Here is a 25876-nt window from a genome sequence, read left to right on the forward strand (position 1 = left end):
AGTGAAAGCAAAAATTTCAAATAAATAAACATAAAAGGACAGGGTCATCCTAAAGCCATCCTTAGAAAACGGGGCATCCACATATATTGAATGAATATGGATCATGACTGTCAAGTACATTAATAAATATAAAAACATATCAGAGAATAAGTTCAGAAATTGTCTAAGAGAGAACATAGTGTGAGAAAATTCAATCCCCAGAGATTATCATATGCCGAACCATAACAAAATAGGGAAGGTATAAATCCCAAAAGATAAGTGTATCCTATCAGTGTGGGAAGATTTGCACTTACCGAAGTCACGGCAGGCCACATATATGCGATCCTCTTGTTGTTGGCCCCTGTAGTTTCCAATGGGAAACTACACGCAGGCGCACTTCATACCAAAGGACGAAGGACACTACCGCTCGAACTCCAGTTGGAGCCGACCGCGAATGCACGTCTGTCCTTTCGGGCGCACGGAAGAGCAGCATACTATAAGAAGCAGCGTTTCCGTCGGGCGCTATGCATCTGGCCCAACATGACTTCGGTAAGTGCAAATCTTCCCACACTGATAGGATACACTTATCTTTTGGGACTTATACTTTCCCTATTTTGTTGTGGTTCGGCATATGATAATCTCTGGGGATAGAACATAGTTCCACGCCCCCTATTTATTATTTATTTATCACTTATTATTGAGAACTTTTCAACCTTTTGCCACATTTCAGGCTTCAAACATAAAGATATCAAATTTTAATTTTTGGAGAAGAATCAACAAAAAGTGGGGCACAATTGGGAAGTGGAACGAAATTTATTGGATATTTCAAACTTTGTTACAAAGAAAAATCGGAATTCGGCCCCTTTGCGTTAATACTTTGTAGCGCCCCCTTTTTGCTGCGGTTACAAGTCACTTGGGGTTTGTCTCTATCTTTTTTGCACATCGAGAGACTGAAATTCTTGCCCAAACCAGCTTGCGCTCAGTGAGGTTGGATGGAGACGTTTGTGCAGCAGCATCAGCTCTTCCCACAGATTCTCGATGGGATTCAGGTCTGGACTGTGACTTGGCCATTCTAACACCTGGAGACGTTTATTTGTCAGCCGTTCCATTGTAGATTTTGCTTTATGTTTTGGATCATTGTCTTGTTGGAAGATAAATCTGCGTCCCAGTCTCAGGTCTTTTGTAGACTCCAACAGGTTTTCTTTCAGATTGGTCCTGTATTCGGCTCCATCTTCCCGTCAATTTTAAGCATCTTCCCTGTCCCTGCTGAAGAAAAGTCGGCTCGAACCCTGATGCCACCCCACCATGTGTGACAGGGGGATCAGGGGGTGTTCAGGGGGATGAGCTGTGCTGCTTTTACTCCAAACATATTGTTTTGTATTGTGGCCAAAAAGTTTGATTTTGGTTTCCTCTGAGCAGAGCCCCTTCTCCCACATGTTTGGTGTCTTCCAAGAGGTTTGTGGCAAACTTTACACCAGACTCTTTATGGATATCTGTGAGACATGGCTTCTTCTTGCCACTCTTCCATAAAGAACAGATTTGTGCAGTGTACAGGGACTGATTGTTGTCCTATGGACAGACTCTCCCACCTCAGCTGTAGATCTCTGCAGGTCCTCCACAGTGATCCTGGGCCTCTTGGCTCCATCTCTGATCAGTCTTCTCCTTGTTTAGAGGGACGGCCGGTCTCGGTAGACTTTCAGTGGTCTGATCCTCCTTCCATTACAATAGGATTGCTTGCACAGGCTCCTTGGGATGTTTAAAGCTTGGGAAATCTTTTTGTATCCAAATCCGGCTTTAAACTTCTCCACAACAGTATCTGGGACCTGCCTGGTGTGTTCCTTGGTCTTCATGATGCTCTCTGCACTTTATGCAGAACCCTGAGCCTATCACAGAGCAGGTGCGTTATACGGAGACTTGGTTACACCGGGGGATTCTATTTCTCATCATCAGTCATTTAGGACGTTAGAACTGAACTGAACGGAGTGAGTGTACTGCACTGAAAGTAAAGGGGCCGAATAATACTGCATGCCCTATTTTACAGTTTTATATTTGTTTAAAAAAATTTAAAATATCCAATAAATTTCGTTCCACTTCACAGCTGTGTCTCACTCGTTGTTGATTCTTCCCCCCAAAATTTTAATTTGATATGTTTATGTTTGAAGCCTGAAATGTGGCAAAAGGTTGAAAAGGGGGCCGAATACTTTCACAAGGCGCTGTACTATTCTCAAGGACAGGATTTTCTCTGACCAATCCTCAATAGTATTTTTCTTCCTATACATGATGTGTATTTATATATACCAGTGCACTGTATACTTAAAAAGTGATACTGTGTATATATGTTAACCCCTTCCCACTGCTGTACCTCTCTATAAATTGTATATCCACAGAGACAGATGGGGCTTATTTTTTACTGAACAAACTGAACTCTGTAATGGCTCCGTATTCCATACAATTTACTCGAAAGCTGGAAAAAACCATCAGAATGAGTGGGAATTGGAGAAAAGCTGTATTTGCGCCATTTTTTTGCTGGTTTCATTTTACAGTGTTCCCTGCAGTCTTTTTTTTGTGGCCCCAGATGTAGTTTTTATTTCTACCATATTGACCAGAATGTTGTAAGAGACAAGAACCTCAACTACTGTGTACAAAATATAATCCTTCTGTTGTAACCGTCGTAGATCTATTTGTACTATTTCACGAAATGTTCTCTTTAATCTGCTGTCCACAGTGCAGTGTTATAGGGCTGGATAAACAGACTGTTGTGCATTATCACACTTTGGCATCTCTTGGCACGAATCCATATTGTCTGTACTCAAAAAGGAAAACTCCATCTACCTGCCAACCAATGGCCAAGCTGGAGAAAATCTCATTAACACAAAAAACAAGCTCAGATAATGATATTTAACCTGAGGTTTCTGATTAATATCGGCCTGATGATCTGCTGGAGGATCATTATAGGCTTCATAGTTAGGAGAGATGTCTCTTAGCTGGTTGGAATCGCTGGTCCTGCTCGGGATCCTTTCATGGTTCATCTACTCCACATGGAATGCCATATACAGAAGACGTAACCTGCCTCCGGGACCAACACCGCTGCCGATTTTTGGAAATGTCCTGCACATTAGGAGAGGAGAGATGGTCAAATCCTTGATGGAGGTCAGTTCTGAAGAGAAACCTCTAAAATATAGATTCACTGCTAATATAATGTAGAACCATCTTTGGTGCCTCTTATCACTTTGGTCGACCTAAACCAGACAATATCTTCAAGGCTCATCAGAGGTTTATGTTTGTCTTTAGAAGAATATGTTTTCTACATTACTGTACGGCTTGCAGTGACTTGTTAGTTTTAGGAGCAGAAGACTGGCATTGGGCGCTTTATTTCAGTGATCCTTATTTATTGTAGATTTACACAACAGGAATCCATCTGATCCCCCTGTACATTACTAGCGGCATCTCTGTAAGATATACACACAGCGGCCAGTATAATCTCAGCATATACTTAACCCTACACATATAGAAGCTGAGATATCACCTGATCCCTAATTCCATATTCTGGTTCCATATATGTTCCTGTACTCTGTATAAGATCAGCAGAAGGTGCCGGAGGAGAAAATAGTCTTCAGATTCTGCATTCCAGGACAGTTCCATGGGGTGAAAGGTTCTGTCCTGTAACCCTGAGTCCGGCGAGACAATATTGTACTGTACTGTATTGTACTGTATTGTTATCAGTTCGGTTTATTTAGTAGCTCAGATGAGCAGGTTTTGTATTTTGTTTTTGTCTGAAGTTAAGGCTGGATATTGTTTTGCTCTTTTTTGTGCCTGAAGTCAATGGTTATTTGTTATCCTGTTTCTAAATTAACTGGTTTTTGCTGCATATTTTGTGTCCCTGTCTTGACTGTTTGGATCGACACCACTGCTTCTACCGAGCTAACTTCCTCATACTACCGAACATTTTTTGTACAGAGCAGTAGTTGTGTCTAACGCTGAGAATTGTGATATCTCTACATACCATAAACGTGCAGGGCTAGCCATTTATAACCTGATTATCTTAATACTTTGAAATTACATTGATTTTGTGCATAATATCACTATGGAAACTGTGATTTTATATATACACAAAAATAGATAGATAGATAGATAGAGAGATAGAGAGATAGAGAGATAGATAGATAGATAGATAGATAGATAGATAGATAGGAGATAGATAGATAGATAGATAGATAGATAGGAGATAGATAGATAGATAGATAGATAGATAGATAGATAGATAGGAGATAGATAGATAGATAGATAGATAGATAGAAGATAGATAGATAGATAGATAGATAGATAGATAGGAGATAGATAGATAGATAGATAGATAGGAGATAGATATATGAGATAGATAGATAGGAGATAGATAGATAGATAGATAGGAGATAGATAGGAGATAGATAGATAGGAGATAGATAGATAGATAGATAGATAGGAGATAGATATATGAGATAGATAGATAGATAGATAGATAGATAGATAGGAGATAGATAGATAGATAGATAGGAGATAGATAGATAGATAGATAGATAGATAGATAGATAGATAGAAGATAGATAGATAGATAGATAGATAGATAGGAGATAGATAGCTAGATAGATATATAGGAGATAGATAGATAGATAGATAGATAGATAGGAGATAGAAGATAGATAGATAGATAGATAGATAGATAGATAGATAGATAGGAGATAGATAGCTAGATAGATATATAGGAGATAGATAGATAGGAGATAGATAGATAGATAGATAGATAGATAGATAGATAGATAGGAGATAGATAGATAGGAGATAGATAGATAGATAGATAGATAGATAGATAGATAGGAGATAGATAGATAGATAGATAGGAGATAGATAGATAGATAGATAGATAGATAGATAGGAGATAGATAGATAGAAGATAGATAGATAGATAGATAGATAGATAGATAGGAGATAGATAGATAGATAGATAGATAGATAGATAGGAGATAGATAGATAGGAGATAGATAGATAGGAGATAGATAGATAGATAGATAGATAGATAGATAGATAGATAGGAGATAGATAGATAGATAGATAGATAGATAGATAGATAGGAGATAGATAGATAGATAGATAGATAGATAGATAGATAGATAGGAGATAGATAGATAGATAGATAGATAGATAGATAGGAGATAGATAGATAGATAGATAGATAGATAGATAGGAGATAGATAGATACGAGATAGATAGATAGATAGGAGATAGATAGATAGATAGATAGATAGAGAGGAGATAGATAGATAGATACGAGATAGATAGATAGATAGATAGATAGATAGATAGATAGATAGGAGATAGATAGATACGAGATAGATAGATAGATAGATAGATAGGAGATAGATAGATAGATAGATAGATAGATAGATAGATAGATAGGAGATAGATAGATAGATAGATAGATAGATAGATAGATAGATAGGAGATAGATAGATAGATAGATAGATAGATAGATAGATAGGAGATAGATAGATAGATAGATAGATAGGAGATAGATAGATAGATAGATAGATAGATAGATAGGAGATAGATAGATACGAGATAGATAGATAGATAGATAGATAGATAGGAGATAGATAGATAGATAGATAGATAGAGAGGAGATAGATAGATAGATACGAGATAGATAGATAGATAGATAGATAGATAGGAGATAGATAGATAGATAGATAGATAGATAGATAGATAGATAGATAGATAGGAGATAGATAGATACGAGATAGATAGATAGATAGATAGGAGATAGATAGATAGATAGATAGATAGATAGATAGATAGATAGATAGATAGGAGATAGATAGATAGATAGATAGGAGATAGATAGATAGATAGATAGATAGATAGATAGATAGATAGGAGATAGATAGATAGATAGGAGATAGATAGATAGATAGATAGATAGAGAGGAGATAGATAGATAGATACGAGATAGATAGATAGATAGATAGATAGATAGATAGGAGATAGATAGATAGATAGATAGGAGATAGATAGATAGATAGATAGATAGATAGATAGATAGGAGATAGATAGATAGATAGGAGATAGATAGATAGATAGATAGATAGATAGATAGATAGGAGATAGATAGATAGATAGATAGATAGATAGATAGGAGATAGATAGATAGATAGATAGATAGGAGATAGATAGATAGATAGATAGATAGATAGATAGGAGATAGATAGATAGGAGATAGATAGATAGATAGATAGATAGATAGATAGATAGGAGAGAGATAGATAGGAGAGAGATAGATAGATAGATAAGAGATAGATAGGAGAGAGATAGATAGATAGATAGATAGGAGATAGATAGATAGATAGATAGATAGGAGATAGATAGATAGATAGATAGATAGATAGATAGATAGATAGATAGATAGATAGGAGATTGATAGATAGATGATAGATAGATAGATAGATAGATAGATAGATAGATAGGAGATAGATAGATAGATAGATAGATAGATAGATAGATAGGAGATAGATAGATAGATAGATAGATAGAAGATAGATAGATAGATAGATAGGAGATAGATAGATAGATAGATAGATAGGAGATAGATAGATAGGAGATAGATAGATAGATAGATAGATAGATAGGAGATAGATATGAGATAGATAGATAGATAGATAGATAGGAGATAGATAGATAGATAGATAGATAGATAGATAGATAGATAGATAGAGAGGAGATAGATAGATAGATAGATAGATAGATAGGAGATAGATAGATAGGAGATAGATAGATAGATAGATAGATAGATAGATAGGAGATAGATAGATAGGAGATAGATAGATAGATAGATAGATAGGAGATAGATAGATAGGAGATAGATAGATAGATAGATAGGAGATAGATAGATAGGAGATAGATAGATAGATAGATAGATAGATAGATAGGAGATAGATAGATAGATAGATAGATAGATAGATAGATAGATAGATAGATAGGAGATAGATAGATAGGAGATAGATAGATAGATAGATAGATAGATAGATAGATAGGAGATAGATAGGTTACAGATGACCAATTGACAAATAAACACAAGAATCAAATGTGTGACTCAAAAAGGGAACAAATCTCTTACATATTTCATCCAATGAGAATGGTGCCTTTCGGGCTTCACTTCCAACCAGAACCGCTAACAGATTATTATGTATTCATATCCAAACAGAACATTTCATACAAAGAATTATCTTAATCTACATACACACAGGACATTTGTCTTAGACCTTATACAATTGCACATCTGGGAAAGATCAGCAGTTACCAAGCAAAGTGAAATTATGTTTCATCGCACTGTATATACACTGCACAGATGACTATTACATATACAAGTCTAGACCATGTAGACCGGCTGCTTTGTTGATATAAAATGAACGTTGTGTTGCTTTTGATAATAAAAGGACATTTTATAGATCCCTCCTGTGCCAGATTTTCTGTTCTTGCGCCTTGTACTGGTTTTCCAGATATCTGAGCATCCAGGTTAATGGGACTTCTCAGAGGTCATGGGAGGCGATTAAATCTGTGTTATTTATCTGATAGTCAATAAACATATTATTATATTCCCCTAGACCGTCCCAATACAGTAGAATGGCCAAGGATCCAAGTAAAAAAGGGCTCAGAGGCAGATCCACAGTTCACACCATCTGCAGTACTGCTTTCACATTCTGTAGGGCTTGGTCACTATTTTAAGTTAGGCTAAGTTTACCTGGACACCATTCAAGTGCATTGACCTGATCTGTCATAGGACCAGAACAATGGACTACAAAGCCAACATAATGTCTGATTCAGACGGAGAGATTCTGCACACAGGAGATCTTTATTCTGATTAAAACGATAACCAAACTAACAAAAAAGTTCCCTATTTGTTGGATGGAGGAGGAAACCTGGTCTGACCATTGTATTATATCACCAAAGGAATCCCTTATACTGCAATGCTCCATGTATAAGATGTATGATAATGTATCCTCAATGCTGTAATATATCCTAAGGAATATTTTGGTCTTTCAGTTCAGTAAGAAATATGGCTCAGTGTACACTTTGTATTTTGGACACTATCCAGTAGTTGTCCTGTGTGGTTACGACACTGTCAAAGAAGCGTTACTTGATCGAGCAGAAGACTTTGGTGGTCGGGGGAGGATTCCTAGTGTTGACGATTTTTTTAAAGGATATGGTAAGTCTGTCAGTATTCTGTACATGTACAGCGATGTATGGAGAGGTTCACACTGGATTACAATACACAATATATCATGATTTGTGTTTCAGGGGTAGTTCTTTGCAATGGAGAAAGATGGAGGGATCTTCGTAGATTTTCCCTTACAATTCTAAGAAATTTTGGCATGGGAAAGAAAACCATTGAAGAAAGAATCCAAGAAGAGGCGCAATTTCTTGTAGAAGAGATAAGATCACACAAAGGTACAAAATCATTTACCAGCACAAATTCCAGAGTGTAGAGGAATGAAGTGGGTTTTATATTAGGAGATATTCACAGCTTTGTCATAGATCTAGGTGATTGTATGTGATCAGTAATACGCCTGGTAACATTACATTGTATTACTGCACTACATGGTATATATTATACAGCATTACTGAATGCTCAGGTATACAGTCCTCTCAATAAGTTTGGGCACCCCTATTAATTTTAATCATTTTTAGTTCTAAATATTTTGGTGTTTGCAGCAGCCATTTCAGTTTGATATATCTAATAACTGATGGACACAGTAATATTTCAGGATTGAAATGAGGTTTATTGTACTAACAGAAAATGTGCAATATGCATTAAACCAAAATTTGACCGGTGCAAAAGTATGGGCACCTCAACAGAAAAGTGACATTAATATTTAGTAGATCCTCCTTTTGCCTCTAGTCGCTTCCTGTAGCTTTTAATCAGATCCTGGATCCTAGGACGGCGTGAAATCTGCCCTTATACAGCGCACCTTCATCCTCTTGTTACCCAAAGGTCACATCATAGCTAGTATGGAATCATTCCATAGGACATGCCGAATTCCTCCATCCATGGTACTACAGCTAGATGTGACCGACCTTCTACCGTCACACACTACCTGCAGAGGAAATACAACACTATAAAATGTCCATCACCATCTGTTATACAGACTGTCTGCCGGCAGCTACAATGTAACTGATGAATGAACTCCGTGTCTCGGGGATACTAATCTGTCTTGGGACACTGTATATGGTCCTCTGAGTCACCCACCTAAGATCACCTCTCCTCTAGGGTTGAGCGATTGGGATCGGGAAAGATCGGATCTCGATTGGTGATCGAGCAAATTTCACGATCACGATCAACTGGAAAATGATCAGAAATCGCATTTTAAAATCGATTCTGAAATCTCAAGATCGGCTCAACCCTACTCCTTACACTTCCTTCTTTTCTCCTTCCCTACCTTTATCCCTCTTTATATCTCTTCTGTCCTTTCACCCCCTTTTCCTTATTGAAAAAAATAAAATCTTCTCCAGCTAACAATGATTTAAAAAAAATAATAAAAATTCTATGTTTTTTCTACAGAGCAATTCATTGACCCAAGTAAAGTCTTAGTCCAGGGAGTGTCAAATGTAATTTGCTCGATTGTGTTTGGAAACCGCTTTGAATACAGTAATGATAGCTTCCAGAAGCTTGTGACCTTGTTCAATGCTGTATTTGTGGATATGAGTAGTGCGTGGGGACAGGTAAGAGCCGAGACATTTCTATATTAATATTGGACAGTGGACACCTGAATCATGTAACTGTGGGTATTGGATCTGCATTTCGGGGGGTGGAGCCTGGCTGCTATACAATCTTGAGCTCCTATCTCAGCTCTTGGAGCACCTTCCTATTTAGTGTCTCCCAGCCTCCAAAATGGTAAAGACCCTCAATGACATGTCTGAGGACAGACCAGATACCCCCAAATCTAAGAAAAGTGCCAGGGAAAAATAGAAATTCCTCCACAAATAATCATCCCTGTCTCCTGCGCGTCTCAGCAATATGACGCTACCATTTCCGGTCCCAGCAGACTCTGACGAGACAGTGTGATTGGTGGCACTGACACATTTGAATCCTGCCAGTCTGTTCCTATCTCTCGCTTTTTTCTGAAACGGGCCCTATCGCAAACCATTGCCCTGGTAATGCGGGAATTGGGAGATATTAAGGCTGAAGTGGGCCAAATGGGTCAACGCCTGGATACTGTAGAGACCACTCAAGCCGCCATTGTCACCTTCTGCAAGGCGACAGAGACCTGTTGCAAACAGTAGTTAAGCGCACTTAATATGGCACTGGAGAAAATTGAAGAATAGGAGAACCATGGGAGGCGAAAGAACATTTGCTTTAAAGGCATTCCTAAAACTGTGCCCTATCAGGTTTAACAGGGGCAGTGGCAAAATATTTGGAAACTGCTTGGCGATGAGCAAGCGGCAAACATCTCTATTGAGCATATCCACAGGGCCTTGCGCCCAGTCCCACCGACAGATGAGCCTCCTCATGATGTTGTCTTCACCTTCATGTGTTAGGGGGAGTTCACACGGAGTTACGTGCCGCATGATGTGGCACGTAGACGCCGCGGGACCCTTTGTGGGCCGTACACGCTCCCATTGATTTCAATGGGAGCGTGGATCGTATGCGCCGCGCTAGTTTGCGGCCGTGAATAAATGCACGGCCGCAAACTAGCACGGCGCATACGATCCCCGCTCCCAATGAAATCAATGGGAGCGTGTACGGCCCGCAAAGGGTCCCGCGCCGTCTACGTGCCACATCATGCGGCAAGTAGCTCCGTGTGAACTCCCCCTTAGACGGATACTGCCACGGTCTTCAGACCTGCGAGGGCCTGCAAAGATTTGACCCTTGATGAGGACCCTGTTTCACTGTACCAGGACTAAGCTCCTTCTACCGCCCTCAGGCCCTGATCTCCTATCTACGTGGTAAGAATGTGCTCTTTTGTTGGCTTTTCCCATTTGGTCTCTCGCTTCTGTATAAGGGCAAGTGGTGTATTATACAGGTAATGGATGATCTACTGTACCTATGGCGTGAGATCTACTGGTCATCGCTCTTATGACTATCCCATCATGGCTGGTGGTTACAGAGCAACACCTGGATTTTCTCAAACTACCGACTACAAATCAGTGGACAAAGGTGGGAAGGGGAAATCAGTAAGACCTTAGAGAATGTCTACTCACAAACCCTCGGTCTCTCATTCACCATGACTGTTTATATCTATATTTTTAGGGAACCACGGCACTTCTATCTTGGCTAGGTGCACTAATATGTTTTCACCCCAATAGTAAATACAGAAAATATATCAGGCACTCGAAAATTCAGCAAAAATTAAATTCAAATTTTATTTACTGAATATGCAATCCATTAAAAGGGTTAATGTTTTTTGGCCTTTGGAATGGACCTTCATCAGACCCGGATTACCAGTAATAGTAATAATAGAGTGAGAAATAAAGTATGAAGCGTCAGTGGAAGTAACAGGTGGACCAAGTGCACGTTCTGGAGATATGGACGCTAGATGAAAGAGCTGCTAGTATTATAGAATAGAAAGATAATAACAATAATAATAAATGTATTCCTAAGTAAATATATACTATAGGATAAAATAGTATCAGTAATAGAAAACCAAGGAAGTCATAACAAATCAGTCAATAGATCAGGGCATAAGGATATGTATTCAGTAAAGAAAGGTCACAAACTCCCTAGTCACAAAATCTTTTATAAGCCTCCGGCTAAAAGTCACGTTATCACCTCTGACACGCACTAATAAAGCTTTCCTATTGGTTTATAAGGTACTTTGCCACTTTATATCTCCCATGTCTCGGTCCTGTAAGTGTCTGGAAGACATTGGAGGTAGTTTGGCAGTGACAACACCTGAGTGATTGGTCCTTCGGTCCTGCCCATATGTCAGACATGGATCTTTTGCTTTCCCAGTATATTAGTTACTAGGTTAGTATTACTATTACTTACAATGAGTAATGTGTATCTCTTATTCCAGATGAAGGATATGCTGCCCTCAGTCATGCACTATGTACCAGGACCCCACCAGAGAATCAACAAAAGCTTTCGTAAACTCACCGATTTCATTGAGATGCGAATCAAGATGAATGAAGAGTCATTTGATCCAAACTCACCCAGAGATTACATTGACTGCTTTCTTATAAAACAGCAGCAGGTAAGTGAATGAGGATTAGGAGAGGGGTAATAAGTGTAAGTGGTTGGTGGGTCCACCTGTATATGGTTGGGTTAGAGTCCAATGGCCTTTCCCAATACAATAGCTGGCTGTAGGCTCGGCCTCCTTAATGTCCATCTGATTCACAAATCCAATGGGCACATAGTGGTACAGAAGGGTTTGTGCCAATGGGTGCCAACGTATCATTGGGTAATGCAAAATAAAATATGTGTGGTCCAATAGTTGGTGTTATTACCAGGATACAATTTGTTAAAACTAATCCCAAGGCCATATAAGAAAATGTGTCCATGTCCTATTGTTGTCGCTGGTTATAGGGGTGGGATGTTTGGGAACTACTTTAGAAATTTATTATTTACTGATGTCATTAACTGGTCAGATACATCTTAAAACTGTCACTCCAAAATGGAACAACAATGGATGCCGAGTATTTAGGTATCAGGTCTCCCTGCTGTATTGTATGAAGGCCCCGACACCACGGTCGAAGCTGAGCCAGCGAGATCCAGGGCAAGTGTCCCGATACCCTGACAGCTCGGAGCCTATGGAATAAAAATATTAATTTAATTCAATTTCACCGCACTCAGAATTGTTTCCCAGTATATTCTACAAAATAATAAATGGTACCATTATGAAGAACAATTTATCCCATAAACAATAAGCCCTCATATGAATCTGTGATTGGAAAAATAACACAATCGTAGGGTTTGGAAGGTGGTGGTGGTGGTGGGGGGGTCAAAAACAAAAATCGAAAATCAAATCGTCAGGAAGGGGCTAAAGCATAATCCTATAAATTGTGTTTACAGGAACAAGACAATCCTAACTTTGACAAGAATAACATGATCATGACTATACTCAACTTATTTTTTGCCGGGACGGAAACAGTCAGCAGCACTCTAAGACATGGACTTATGTTACTTATGAAACACCCCGATATACAAGGTCAGTAAGAAACCAGAAATCCACACCGGGTAATAACCACATTAGAAGAATCTAGTCAGAGTTGACTTTATCTGCACAAGTAACAGGAAGTGTTACATACATTTCATTCATTTTATCATAGTTACATAGTAGATGAGGTTGGATGAAGACATCAGTCCATCAAGTCCAACCTATAACCCTACAGTCCCTACAGTGTTGATCCAGAGGAAGGCAAAAAACCCATGACGCTTATGTCTACTGTCCCATTTCAGGGGAAAAAATTCCTTCCTAACTCCAATCTGGCAGTCAGAATAAAAACCCTGGCTCAGTGTCCTTAAAATCTAGAGTCGATAACCCGTAATATTGTTCTCTTCAAGAAAGGCATCCAGACCCTTTTTGAACATACTCAATGAATCCGCCATCACCACTTCCTGAGGCAGAGAGTTCCAGAGCCTCGCTGTTCTTACTGTAAAGAATCTCCGTCTATGTTACTGGTGAAACTTTCTCTAATCCAGATGTTAGAGGATGTCCCCTTGTCACTGTCACTAGTCTAGGTGTAGAGGACGTCTCCTTGTCACTGTCACCGGCCTAGATGTAGAGGACGTCCCCTTGTCACTGTCACTAGTCTAGATGTAGAGGACGTCTCCTTGTCACTGTCACCGGCCTAGATGTAGAGGACGTCCCCTTGTCACTGTCAGTAGTCTAGTTGTAGCAGACGTCCCCTCGTCACTATCACTGGTCTAGGTGTAGAGGACGTCCCCTTGTCACTGTCACTGGCCTAGGTGTAGAGGACGTCCCCTTGTCACTGTCGCTGGTCTAGGAGTAGAGGACGTCCCCTTGTCACTGGTCTAGGTGTAGAGGACGTCCCCTTGTCACTGTCACTGGTCTAGATGTAGAGGACGTCCCCTTGTCACTGTCACTGGTCTAGGTGTAGAGGACGTCTCCTTGTCACTGTCACCGGTCTAGGTGTAGAGGACATCCCCTTGTCATTGTCACTGGTCTAGGTGTAGAGGACGTCCCCTTGTCACTGTCACCGGTCTAGGTGTAGAGAACGCCCCTTGTCACTGTCACCGGTCTAGGTGTAGAGGACGTCCCCTTGTCACTGTCACTGGTCTAGGTGTAGAGGACGTCCCCTTGTCACCGGTCTAGGTGTAGAGGACGTCTCCTTGTCACTGTCACCGGTCTAGGTGTAGAGGATGTCCCCTTGTCACTGTCACCGGTCTAGGTGTAGAGGACGTCCACTTGTCACCGGTCTAGGTGTAGAGGACGTCTCCTTGTCACTGTCACCGGTCTAGGTGTAGAGGATGTCCCCTTGTCACTGTCACCGGTCTAGGTGTAGAGGACGTCCCCTTGTCACTATCACTGGTCTAGGTGTAGAGGACGTCCCCTTGTCACTGTCGCTGGTCTAGGAGTAGAGGACGTCCCCTTGTCACTGTCGCTGGTCTAGGTGTAGAGGACATCCCCTTGTCACTGTCACTGGTCTAGGTGTAGAGGACGTCCCCTTGTCACTGTCGCTGGTCTAGGTGTAGAGAACGTCCCTTTGTCACTGTCACCGGTCTAGGTGTAGAGGACGTCCCCTTGTCACTGTCACCGGTCTAGGTGTAGAGGACGTCCCCTTGTCACTGTCACCGGTCTAGGTGTAGAGGACGTCCCCTTGTCACTGTCACTGGTCTAGGTGTAGAGGACGTCCCCTTGTCACTATCACTGGTCTAGGTGTAGAGGACGTCCCCTTGTCACTGTCACTGGTCTAGGTGTAGAGGACGTCCCCTTGTCACAGGTCTAGGAGTAGAGGATGTCTCCTTGTCACTATCACTGGTCTAGGTGTAGAGGACGTCCCCTTGTCACTGTCACTGGTCTAGGTGTAGAGGACGTCCCCTTGTCACCGGTCTAGGTGTAGAGGACGTCTCCTTGTCACTGTCACCGGTCTAGGTGTAGAGGATGTCCCCTTGTCACTGTCACTGGTCTAGGTGTAGAGGACGTCCCCTTGTCACTGTCACCGGTCTAGGTGTAGAGGACGTCCCCTTGTCACTGTCACTGGTCTAGGTGTAGAGGACGTCCCCTTGTCACCGGTCTAGGTGTAGAGGACGTCTCCTTGTCACTGTCACCGGTCTAGGTGTAGAGGATGTCCCCTTGTCACTGTCACTGGTCTAGGTGTAGAGGACGTCCCCTTGTCACCGGTCTAGGTGTAGAGGACGTCTCCTTGTCACTGTCACCGGTCTAGGTGTAGAGGATGTCCCCTTGTCACTGTCACTGGTCTAGGTGTAGAGGACGTCCCCTTGTCACTGTTACCGGTCTAGGTGTAGAGGACGTCCCCTTGTCACTGTCACCGGTCTAGATGTAGAGGACGTCCCCTTGTCACCGGTCTAGGTGTAGAGGACGTCTCCTTGTCACTGTCACCGGTCTAGGTGTAGAGGATGTCCCCTTGTCACTGTCACTGGTCTAGGTGTAGAGGACGTCCCCTTGTCACTGTCACTGGTCTAGGTGTAGAGGACGTCCCCTTGTCACTGTCACTGGTCTAGGTGTAGAGGACGTCCCCTTGTCACCAGTCTAGGTGTAGAGGACGTCCCCTTGTCACTATCACTGGTCTAGGTGTAGAGGACGTCCCCTTGTCACTGTCACTGGTCTAGGTGTAGAGGACGTCCTCTTGTCACTGTCACTGGTCTAAGTGTAGAGGACATCCCCTTGTCACTGGTCTAGGTGTAGAGATCATCCCCTTGTCACTATCACTGGTCTAGGTGTAGAGGACGTCCCCTTGTCACTGTCACTGGTCTAGGTGTAGAGGACGTCCTCTTGTCACTGTCACTGGTCTAGGTGTAGAGGACATCCCCTTGTCACTGGTCTAGGTGTAGAGGATGTCCCCTTGTCACTATCACTGGTCTAGGTGTAGAGGACATCCCCTTGTCACTGTCACTGGTCTAGGTGTAGAGGACGTCCTCTTGTCACTGTCACTGGTCTAGGTGTAGAGGACGTCCCCTTGTCACTGTCACCGGTCTAGGTGTAGAGGTCGTCCCCTTGTCACTGTCACCGGTCTAGGTGTAGAGGACGTCCTCTTGTCACTGTCACCGGTCTAGGTGTAGAGGACGTCCCCTTGTCACTGTCACCGGTCTAGGTGTAGAGGACGTCTCCTTGTCACTGTCACCGGTCTAGGTGTAGTGGACGTCTCCTTGTCACTGTCACCGGTCTAGGTGTAGAGGACGTCCCCTTGTCACTGTCACCGGTCTAGGTGTAGTGGACGTCTCCTTGTCACTGTCACCGGTCTAGGTGTAGAGGACGTCCCCTTGTCACTGTCACTGGTCTAGGTGTAGAGGACGTCCCCTTGTCACTGTCACTGGTCTAGGTGTAGAGGACGTCCCCTTGTCACTGGTCTAGGTGTAGAGGACGTCCCCTTGTCACTGTCACTGGTCTAGGTGTAGAGGACGTCCCCTTGTCACTGTCACTGGTCTAGGTGTAGAGGACGTCCCCTTGTCACTGGTCTAGGTGTAGAGGACATCCCCTTGTCACTGTCACTGGTCTAGGTGTAGAGGATGTCCCCTTGTTACAGGTCTAGGAGTAGAGGACGTCTCCTTGTCACTGTCGCCGGTCTAGGTGTAGAGGATGTCCCCTTGTCACTGGTCTAGGTGTAGAGGACGTCCCCTTGTCACTGTCACCGGTCTAGGTGTAGAGGACGTCCCCTTGTCACTGTCACCGGTCTAGGTGAGAGGACGTCCCTTTGTCACTGTCACTGGTCTAGGTGTAGAGGACGTCTCCTCGTCACTGTCACCGGTCTAGTTGTAGAACCAATCAGTGATGTTGTGTTCAAATGGAGTCTTAATGCTCAGTGTCTGATTGCCTGATGCACTTGTGGGCAAGTAGAAGATGAATAAAGACTGGGAACCTAAACGGAGACTGCACTGGAGCCCGGTCTGAACGGAGAGGTGAGTATACAGTGTTTATTATTTTAAGTCCTGCTATGGGGTAAAAAAAGGAGCTGGAACTTCCCTCTAATTATCAGTTAATAATTGTTAATTATATTCTGCCAATATTTCTTTCCCAGCTAAAGTGCATGAAGAAATAGACCGTGTGATTGGTGACGGCCGCATCCCAAACATCGAGGACCGCAGCCAAATGCCATATACAGATGCTGTAATCCATGAGATCCAGAGATTCGCTGATATCCTCCCAGTGAATCTTCCCCATGTAACCACCAGGGATGTTCACTTCAAGGGATACACTATTCCTAAGGTAGGAGAAGGAAAAACTGGTAAACCAGGGAAACCACAGAGAAAACTTTTTGCCCAACTATTGGATAGAAATATCAACTATGGCCGACTTCTTTGTAGACGATCATGTTGTTTCATTGGTCACATAAAGTGGTTGTTCTTTCCTAAATGTTACCCAACAAATATTTTCTATGTCTTTACGGTCAGTGTAATGTGTATGAGCACCTTTAGTTTATTAGATATGATGTGTCCTCATATTGTGGTGGGTCATCCATTGAGCAGCCCCTTAGTCGGTGACCTGGGGAATCCATCACCTGCACTAACCCGGGTTACAGATGATACAATGGAAGTCATTTTACCATAAGAGTATTTTCCATCCCTCGTGTGTCTAGGGTACAGACATCTATCCATTGCTGTGTACGGTTCATCAAGACCCCACAAAGCTTTCCCACCCCGACAAGTTTGACCCCAACAATTTCTTAGACAACAAGGGATGTTTTAAGAAGAACGAGTCCTACATGCCGTTTTCTGCAGGTATTAACAGAATGTAAATCACTTTGTCTACATAAGCCAAACTTATCATTGACTGGATGGTTTCTAAGACACTGACCGCTAATGGAGTTCTGGGAGATTGGGAGGAAGTTCAAGGATATTGAATAGACCAAAGGAAAACAGGTAACAAAGGCCAAACTAATACAACAGCTGCGGTATCATAGTGTTAGGATAACAGATGCAGATCTGAGCCAGGTGGTGGGGATGGACTTGGCTGCACCGCTGGGCAGAGCGATACGGGTTGGGAAACTCCAAACATACAGCGCACCACAAGTCACAGTAAACCATACGCTGAGATCTCTTAACAGCAGATGTTTCGGGTAGCGGTGTAGGTCAAAGGATCCAGAAGGCTGAGGTGGGTGGTCAGCAGAGAGTAAAGCACAAGAGGGCAATGCACTACAGTGGGAAATCCAAAGGGAACGTCAGGCAGGTTGAGTTGGTAACAGGAGCGGTGGAGCAGTGCAAAATCAGTATTCAGAAAGCAGAGGCCGAAAGGCAAGCCGGGGTCATAAACAGGAGCAAGCACAGTACAGAATGAAGAGGCAAAGACAGGGTCAGAGGTCAAGGCAAGGCGTCAGTGCACAGGCAAACAGGACAAGAGAACGCTTACTATCAGGACTATGGAATACAACTAAATAGCCAGTGGTGGTGCGAAGCCAGAGCCCTCCTTAAATAGGCTCTGGCCCGCTGCTAGGCTGAAAACCAGAAGTCCCCCATTCGGCTCAAGAGGAGACCGGCAACTCCCACACAACACTGTGGAGGTTCCAGCCTGCCTCCCAAGACTTGGAAGCGGGGCACTTGGGAGTGCAGACAGGAGAGGACCGACAGCATCCGCACAGTGCTGCAAAGGCTCTGGCCATGTTTCTGACACATGAATTCAGTGACCGTACTGCAACTATGGTGGTGCAACTGCTGCAGCTAAGAACCATTACATGGAGGTCCCCCCTTGCCCAAATTGGATGGATCCTCTTCTGGCCTCTGGCTGGTATCACAGTACCCAGGGTCATCACTGAGCCCTGTGATTGGGCCTCAGTTGTAACATGAGGTGTGGCAATATAATGGCATGGGGTCAAAGCATTAAAATGTTGGCACGCCCCATGCGACTACTGAGGCCCAATCACAGATCTCAGTTGTGACGCCAGGACATTTCAGATGCAGGAAAAGGCTAGAAGAAGCGGCCAAGGAACTGTCTAAATAGGTGTTTAACAATTGGAGCAAGGACTAGGAGAAGCAAAAGCATGCTGGGTAATATCATGGGGTAAGTGGAGACAGTATACACAATTTTGGTGACATTAAATCAGCCCAATGTAATTTGTAGCTAATGGGTTTCTCTCTCATTAGGGAAGCGGGTATGTCTCGGAGAAAGTTTGGCCAAGATGGAGCTGTTTCTTTTCCTAACAACCATCTTACAGCGCTTCAGATTACGTCCAGAGAGAGAGTTCACCGACAACGACATTAAACCCTTTATGACTGGCTTTGCAAATGTTCCCAAATTTTACCGAATGTCCTTCATCCCCCGAATGTGATGTTGGATGGAGAGGATGTGCGTCAGATGCAGCGAATAAGCTTCAGTTATGTGATCTGTGGAATAGAGAGATGGGTCACATGGATGGAGTAACCAAAAGTCACAGATTGTTCAATGTATCACATGTGTAATGTCCTGTGGAGAACATATAATGTATAATGGTAGATATGTTACATATATAATAACATAATGTATAATGGTAGATATGTCACATATATAATAACATATAATGTATAATGGTAGATATGTCACATATATAATAACATATAATGTATAATGGTAGATATGTCACATATATAATAACATATAATGTATAATGGTAGATATGTCACATATATAATAACATATCATGTATAATGGTAGATATGTTACATATATAATAACATATCATGTATAATGGTAGATATGTCACATATATAATAACATATAATGTATAATGGTAGATATGTCACATATATAATAACATATCATGTATAATGGTAGATATTAGAGATGAGCGAACACTAAAATGTTCGAGGTTCGAAATTCGATTCGAACAGCTGCTCAATGTTCGTGTGTTCGAACAGGTTTCGAACCCCATTATAGTCTATGGGGAACAGATACTCGTTAAGGGGGAAACCCAAATCCGTGTCTGGAGGGTCACCAAGTCCACTATGACACCCCAGGAAATGATGCCAACACCTCTGGAATGACACTGGGACAGCAGGGGAAGCATGTCTGGGGGCATCTAACACACCAAAGACTCTCTATTACCCCAACATCACTGCCTAACAACTACACACTTTCCACATTCAAAAAAACCTCTATCAAAGTGGGAAAATACCTGGAAACCTTCTTTACTCCCCAAATGGATGGACACAAACCCCAATTTAAGCTCAACAAACAGTAACAACCACCCCTTTAAATCACGTTCCCCATGACAACCACAAATGGAATAGGCAATGGGAATTCCAAAAGCCCTCACCCTTAACTGTCATTTTGAGTGTGTGTGTGTGTGTGTGTGTGTGTGTGTGTGTGTGTGTGTGATGTGGTAAGACCTTCCAAAATTCACTTTTCTAGCCCTTAACATGAGCCCTTCCAAACAAAGTTACAGGACCTTAAGCTGAGCTACCAGCAGAGATTGAGGCCCTTGGCATGAGTAGAGCCTTGCACCAGCAGTGTTTTTGGCACTTAGGGTGAGTTGAGCCTTGTACCAGCGTGTGTCCCTTAACATCAGGCGGGCCCTAAGTTCTGCGCTTTGCACAAAAGTTCCACATTAACTAGGCTGAATGGTACAAAGATTAGTAGGCCCGAGAACCAGGAACAGGTCTTGCAATGGCTGTCGGATAACGCTTAAAGCACATTGTCCACCAGCCAGTCAGCCTCTACCTCCTCTTACCCAACAGTCTTGTCCTCCTTCCACCCAAAATTCCCAATCTTCTCAGAACAATAACCCCAACTGTCCCTGCTCCCCAGAGCTGTTCTCCCTTCCTTTGACTGTACCGCAACCTGCCCCTCCATTTCGCGATTCCACGGACCTAACAGACGAGTATCTGTGTCCAGATGCTCAAACACTAGAGTCTCCTCCATTCCATCTCCGGTCGATTTGGTGGCGGATGACCAGCAACCCACCCTCATCGACGACGATGAGATGCAGTTGCTGTCAGGGCAGCCAGTTGACATGCGCATTGTGCAGGAGGAGGAGGCGAGACAGGAGTTGGAAGAGGAGGTGGTGGACGACGAGGACACCGACCCCACCTGGACAAGGCAGATGTCAAGCTGGGAAAGTAGTGTGGATGTTGAGGCAGGTGCAGCACCAAAAAGGGTAGCTAGAGGCAGAGACATGTCCAGAGGCAGAGGTCAGCTGCTTTGCCGAAGCCAGGCCAGACCCGGAATGTCCGAAGATGTTCCCTTTTGTACCCAGCCCAGAAAAACTCCCCCATCGAGGGCACGTTTCTTGAAGGTGTAGAGTTTTTTCAAGGAATGCGCCGAGGACAGATATAGTGTCATCTACACAATTTGCCTCTCGAAATCGAGTAGGGGCCCTGAGAAGAGCAACCTGTCCACCACTTCAATGCACCGTCATTTGGAATCCAAGCAATGGAATCAGTGGCAGGCAGCAACGGCAGGACAAACGTCGCCCGCCGTTCATGCCACTGCCTCTGCTCACAGTGCTGGCGATGCACTCCAGAGGACGAGCCAGGACATCACTTCATCTGCCTCCGCCACTTTGTTGACTTCTCCCTCATCCTCCCCTGTTTCTGTCTTATCTCCTTCTCCTGCACCATCAAAGGCACCATCAGGCGCTTCTTTACAACAACCCACCATCTCTCAGACATTGGAGCGCCGGCAGAAATACACCGCTAACCACCCACCCACGCAAGCCTAGAACGCCAACATCGCTAAACTGCTGGCCCAGGAGAGGTTGGCGTTCCGGCTTGTTGAAACTCCCGCCTTCCCGGACCTGATGGCAACTGTGGCACCTCACTATGCCGTCCCTAGCCGTCTCAACTTCTCCCGGTGTGGCGTCCCCGCCTTGCACCAGCACGTGTCACTCAACATCAGGTGGGCCCTTAGTTCCGCGCTTTGCTGCAAGGTCCACTTGACCACCGACACTTGGACAAGCGCCTGTGGTCAGGGATGCTGCAGTGCTTATCTTTAATGACAGGCAGGGTGAATGTGGTGGAGTCTGTTCCCCGGGTGCAAACTGGGGTGGCCTATCTCCTCTCCCAGGCCAAAATTCATGGCAGGAGTAGACTGAAACCCTACGACGCTGCAACCTCCACCACAGCTACTAGCGGCAAACGCTAAAACACTGGTGTGGGGAGACGTCAGCAGGCGGTGCTGAAGCTCATCAGCTTGGGGGACAGACAGCACAGTGCCTCCGAGGTCAGGGATGCCATCCTGGCTGAGATGGCATTTTTTTTTCCCTGCTACACCTGGGGCCTGGCATTTTTACGCCTGTGATAATGGCTGGAACCTGGTAGCGGCTCTGGAGCTTGCCAGCCTCCAACACGTTCCATGTTTGGCCCACGTCTAACCTAGTGGTGCAAAGTTTTTTAAAAACATACCCAAATGTACCGAAGCTACTGTTGAAAATGCGGCGCTTGTGCGCCCACTTTTGCAAGTGCACAGGAGTCGCTGCTAGCCTAAAAACACTCTAGCAAGGCCTACATCTGTCCAAACACAGGCTGTTGTCCGTCATTCACACACGCTGAAACCCTACAATACCATATCTTGAGCAGGGTGTGTGAGCTGCACAGACCTTTGATGGAGTTCCATCTACAAAACCCAAGGGTTCCTCAAAGTCAGCAACCAAAGTTTCTGCACCATGAGTTTCCAGGGGTGGCAGAGTTATGGCTAGGGGAAGAGGCATGGATAGGGATGATGTCTAGGGGCAAAAGCAGTGTGGATGTGGAGGCAAGCTAAGCAGGAAAAACTGGGGGTACAAGCTAAGGCATGGACTGGGGTGATGTCTAGGGGCAAAAGCAGTGTGGATGTGGAGGCAAGCTAAGCAGGAAAAACTGGGGGTACAAGCTAAGGCATGGACTGGGGTGATGTCTAGGGGCAAAAGCAGTGTGGATGTGGAGGCAAGCTAAGCAGGAAAAACTGGGGGTACAAGCTAAGGCATGGACTGGGGTGATGTCTAGGGGCAAAAGCAGTGTGGATGTGGAGGCAAGCTAAGCAGGAAAAACTGGGGGTACAAGCTAAGGCATGGACTGGGGTGATGTCTAGGGGCAAAAGCAGTGTGGATGTGGAGGCAAGCTAAGCAGGAAAAACTGGGGGTACAAGCTAAGGCATGGACTGGGGTGATGTCTAGGGGCAAAAGCAGTGTGGATGTGGAGGCAAGCAAAGCAGGGAAAATGGTGGCTAGAGGCAAAGGGATGTCCATAGGCAGCAAGGGCAAAGATGCAAAACTCTCCCGTTTCAAGAATTTTCCTGACTTGTTTCCCCACAAAACATTCCTGGGAGGAGGGCTGAAACACCACCCTCCTCCTCCTCCGCTGTTAGATTGACCCCAGCTACGAGCTGAAAACGCTGCAACACTGGTGTGGGGAGACGTCAGCAGGCTGGGCTGAAGCTCATCAGCTTGGGAGACGGACAGCACACTGCCTCTGAGGTCAGGGATGCCATCCTGGATGAGATGGCAATTTGTTTATCCCCGCTGCCCCTGGGGCCAGGTTTTTTAGCTTGTTGGAGGGCTCTGGAGCTTGCCAGCCTCCAACACGTTCCATGCCTGGCCCACATGTTCAATGTAGTGGTGCAATGATTTTTAAAAACATACCCCAAATTAGCTGAGCTAAGGGTGAAAGTGCGGCACTTGGACACCCACTTTCCCAAGTCTACAGTACCTGGAGCTAGCCGCAATACACTCCAGCAAGGCCTACATCTGCCTGAAGCACCTACTGTTGTGCGAGGTCACCACACGCTCTAACCCTAGATACCGTATGTTCAGCAGGGTGTGTGAGCAGCAGAGACCTTTGATGGAGTACCAGCTACAAAACCCAAGGGTTCCTCAGAGTCAGCTCCCTCACTTTCTGCACCATGAGTTTCCATGGGTGGCAGACTTATGGCTAGAGGCACAGGCATGGATAGGGGTGATGTGTAGGGGCAAAAGCAGTGTGGATGTGGAGGCAAGCTAAGCAGCAAAAACTGGGGGTACAAGCAGCCGGTGACATCATCACTGACAAGCACAGCTGTCTGTCAGCTGACAGGCTGACTTTCACCAAAATGAACAGACAATGGATAGACTCATCATATACATGTCAGTTACATGACAAATTTAGTGCAATTTGCAAGTCCAAGATGGTTTGGAGATCTGCGGAGAGGAATCTCACCACCTCTTGTGGGTGCCATCATTTGGAAGGCAAGCCCTGGGCTCAGTGGGTGAGAGCAAGCGCAGGATAATCGTCGTTTGGCCTGGCGGCCACTGCCTCTTCCACTGTTGACAGGGCTGGCGCTGCAGTCCAGACCAGGAGCCAGGACACCTCCACATCTGCCTCTGACACTTTGGGGAGTTCACCCTTATCCTCACCTTTTCCTGCCATTTCTCCTTTTGCCCGCGCCATCATGCGCCTCTTCCCAGCAACTCCCCATCTCCCAAGCCTTTCATTTCATGCTAAAGTACAGCGCAACCCACCCACATGCCCAAGGCTTCAACGGCCTCATCTCAAGAAATCTGGCCCAGGAGATGTTGGAATCCCGGCTGGGGGACACTCTGCCCTTTTTGGGCAGAGTGTCTACTGCGCCACCGCACTGTGCCGTCCACACCAGCACTTTCCCCCAAACATGAGGCGGTCCCTAAATTCAGCGCTTAGCCCTAAAGTTCCATGTGACCAGTTACGAATGGACAAGTGCATGCGGACAGGGACGCTAACTTTCAATTTGGGCACAGTGGTTGAATGTAGTTGAGGCGTGGACCGGGTCGCAAAATGTGGTGGCCTGACTTGTCTCCCCACACAACATTCCTGGGAGGAGGGCTGAAACACCACCCTCCTCCGCTGTTAAATTGACCCCAGCTACGAGCTGGAAACGCTGCAACACTGGTGTGGGGAGACGTCAGCGGGCCGTGCTGAAGCTCATCAGCTTGGGGGCCAGACAGCACACTGCCTACAAAGTGAGTCATGCCATCCTCGATGAGACGGCAATGTGGTTTTTGCCACTGCACCTGGGCCCAGGCATGTTGTCATGTGTGATAATGGCCGTAACCTGGGATTGGCTCTGTAGCTTGGCAGCCTGCAACATATTCCATGCCTGGGCCACGTTTTTAACTCATTGCTGCTAATCTTTTGAAAAAGGTACCCCAATGTTCCTGAGCTACTGGTGAAAGTGTGGCGCTTGTGCGGATAGTTTTTAAAGTGTATAGTTGCCGCTGCTAGCCTCTATGCACTCCTACAACGCCTGTACCTGCTGGAACAACGGCTGTTGTGCGACGTCTCCACACTGCTGGCACTAAACATATCATGTGTTGAGCAGAGTGTGTGAGCAGCACAGACCTTTGATGTAGTTCCAACTCCAAAACCCTCGGGTTCGTCAAAGTCAACTCCCTCAGTTGCTCAACCATGAGTGGCCATGGGTGGCAGACTTATGTGAAATCCCATCCCATCCATTGCACTGGACACGAAACATTAGCATGCGCTCAGCACAACTTCGGATATGGCAGATGCGTTAAGCAGGGTGCAGGGTACAACACAGACCAGGCCCGAGCACCAGGAACAGGTGTTAGAAATACTGCAGCATCTGCCATTTCCTTCCAATTTTGGGGTTTTGGACCCGCCACCGACTTGTCTGGACCTAAGTGGGGATCATGAGACACAGTTGCCATCAAGGCAAGCTGTGGTCATGTGCGGTTTGCAGTAAGGGGGCAGTGCGCAATTGGAAGAGGAGTTGGTGGATGACGAGGCCACCGACCCCACATGGACAGGGGTGATGTCTAGGGGCTAAAGCAGTGTAGATGTAGAGGGAAGCTAAATCAACAAAAAACCTG

The 25876-nt window shown here is 44.5% G+C and overlaps 1 protein-coding gene across 1 annotated transcript; it reads left to right on the forward strand.

Annotated features, from left to right (window-relative positions):
- Positions 1-2952: 2952 nt before the first annotated feature.
- On the forward strand, positions 2953-19411 carry LOC142185390 (cytochrome P450 2G1-like). The gene is made up of 9 exons (XM_075260810.1): positions 2953-3129; positions 8054-8216; positions 8309-8458; positions 9570-9730; positions 12025-12201; positions 13020-13155; positions 17168-17355; positions 17726-17867; positions 19227-19411. Exons 1-9 carry the CDS (start codon positions 2953-2955, stop codon positions 19409-19411), a joined length of 1479 nt encoding a protein of 492 aa, XP_075116911.1.
- The last annotated feature ends 6465 nt before the right edge of the window (positions 19412-25876 follow it).

The sequence above is a fragment of the Leptodactylus fuscus genome, chromosome 11 (genome assembly GCF_031893055.1).
Source record: "Leptodactylus fuscus isolate aLepFus1 chromosome 11, aLepFus1.hap2, whole genome shotgun sequence".
Taxonomy (NCBI): domain Eukaryota; kingdom Metazoa; phylum Chordata; class Amphibia; order Anura; family Leptodactylidae; genus Leptodactylus; species Leptodactylus fuscus.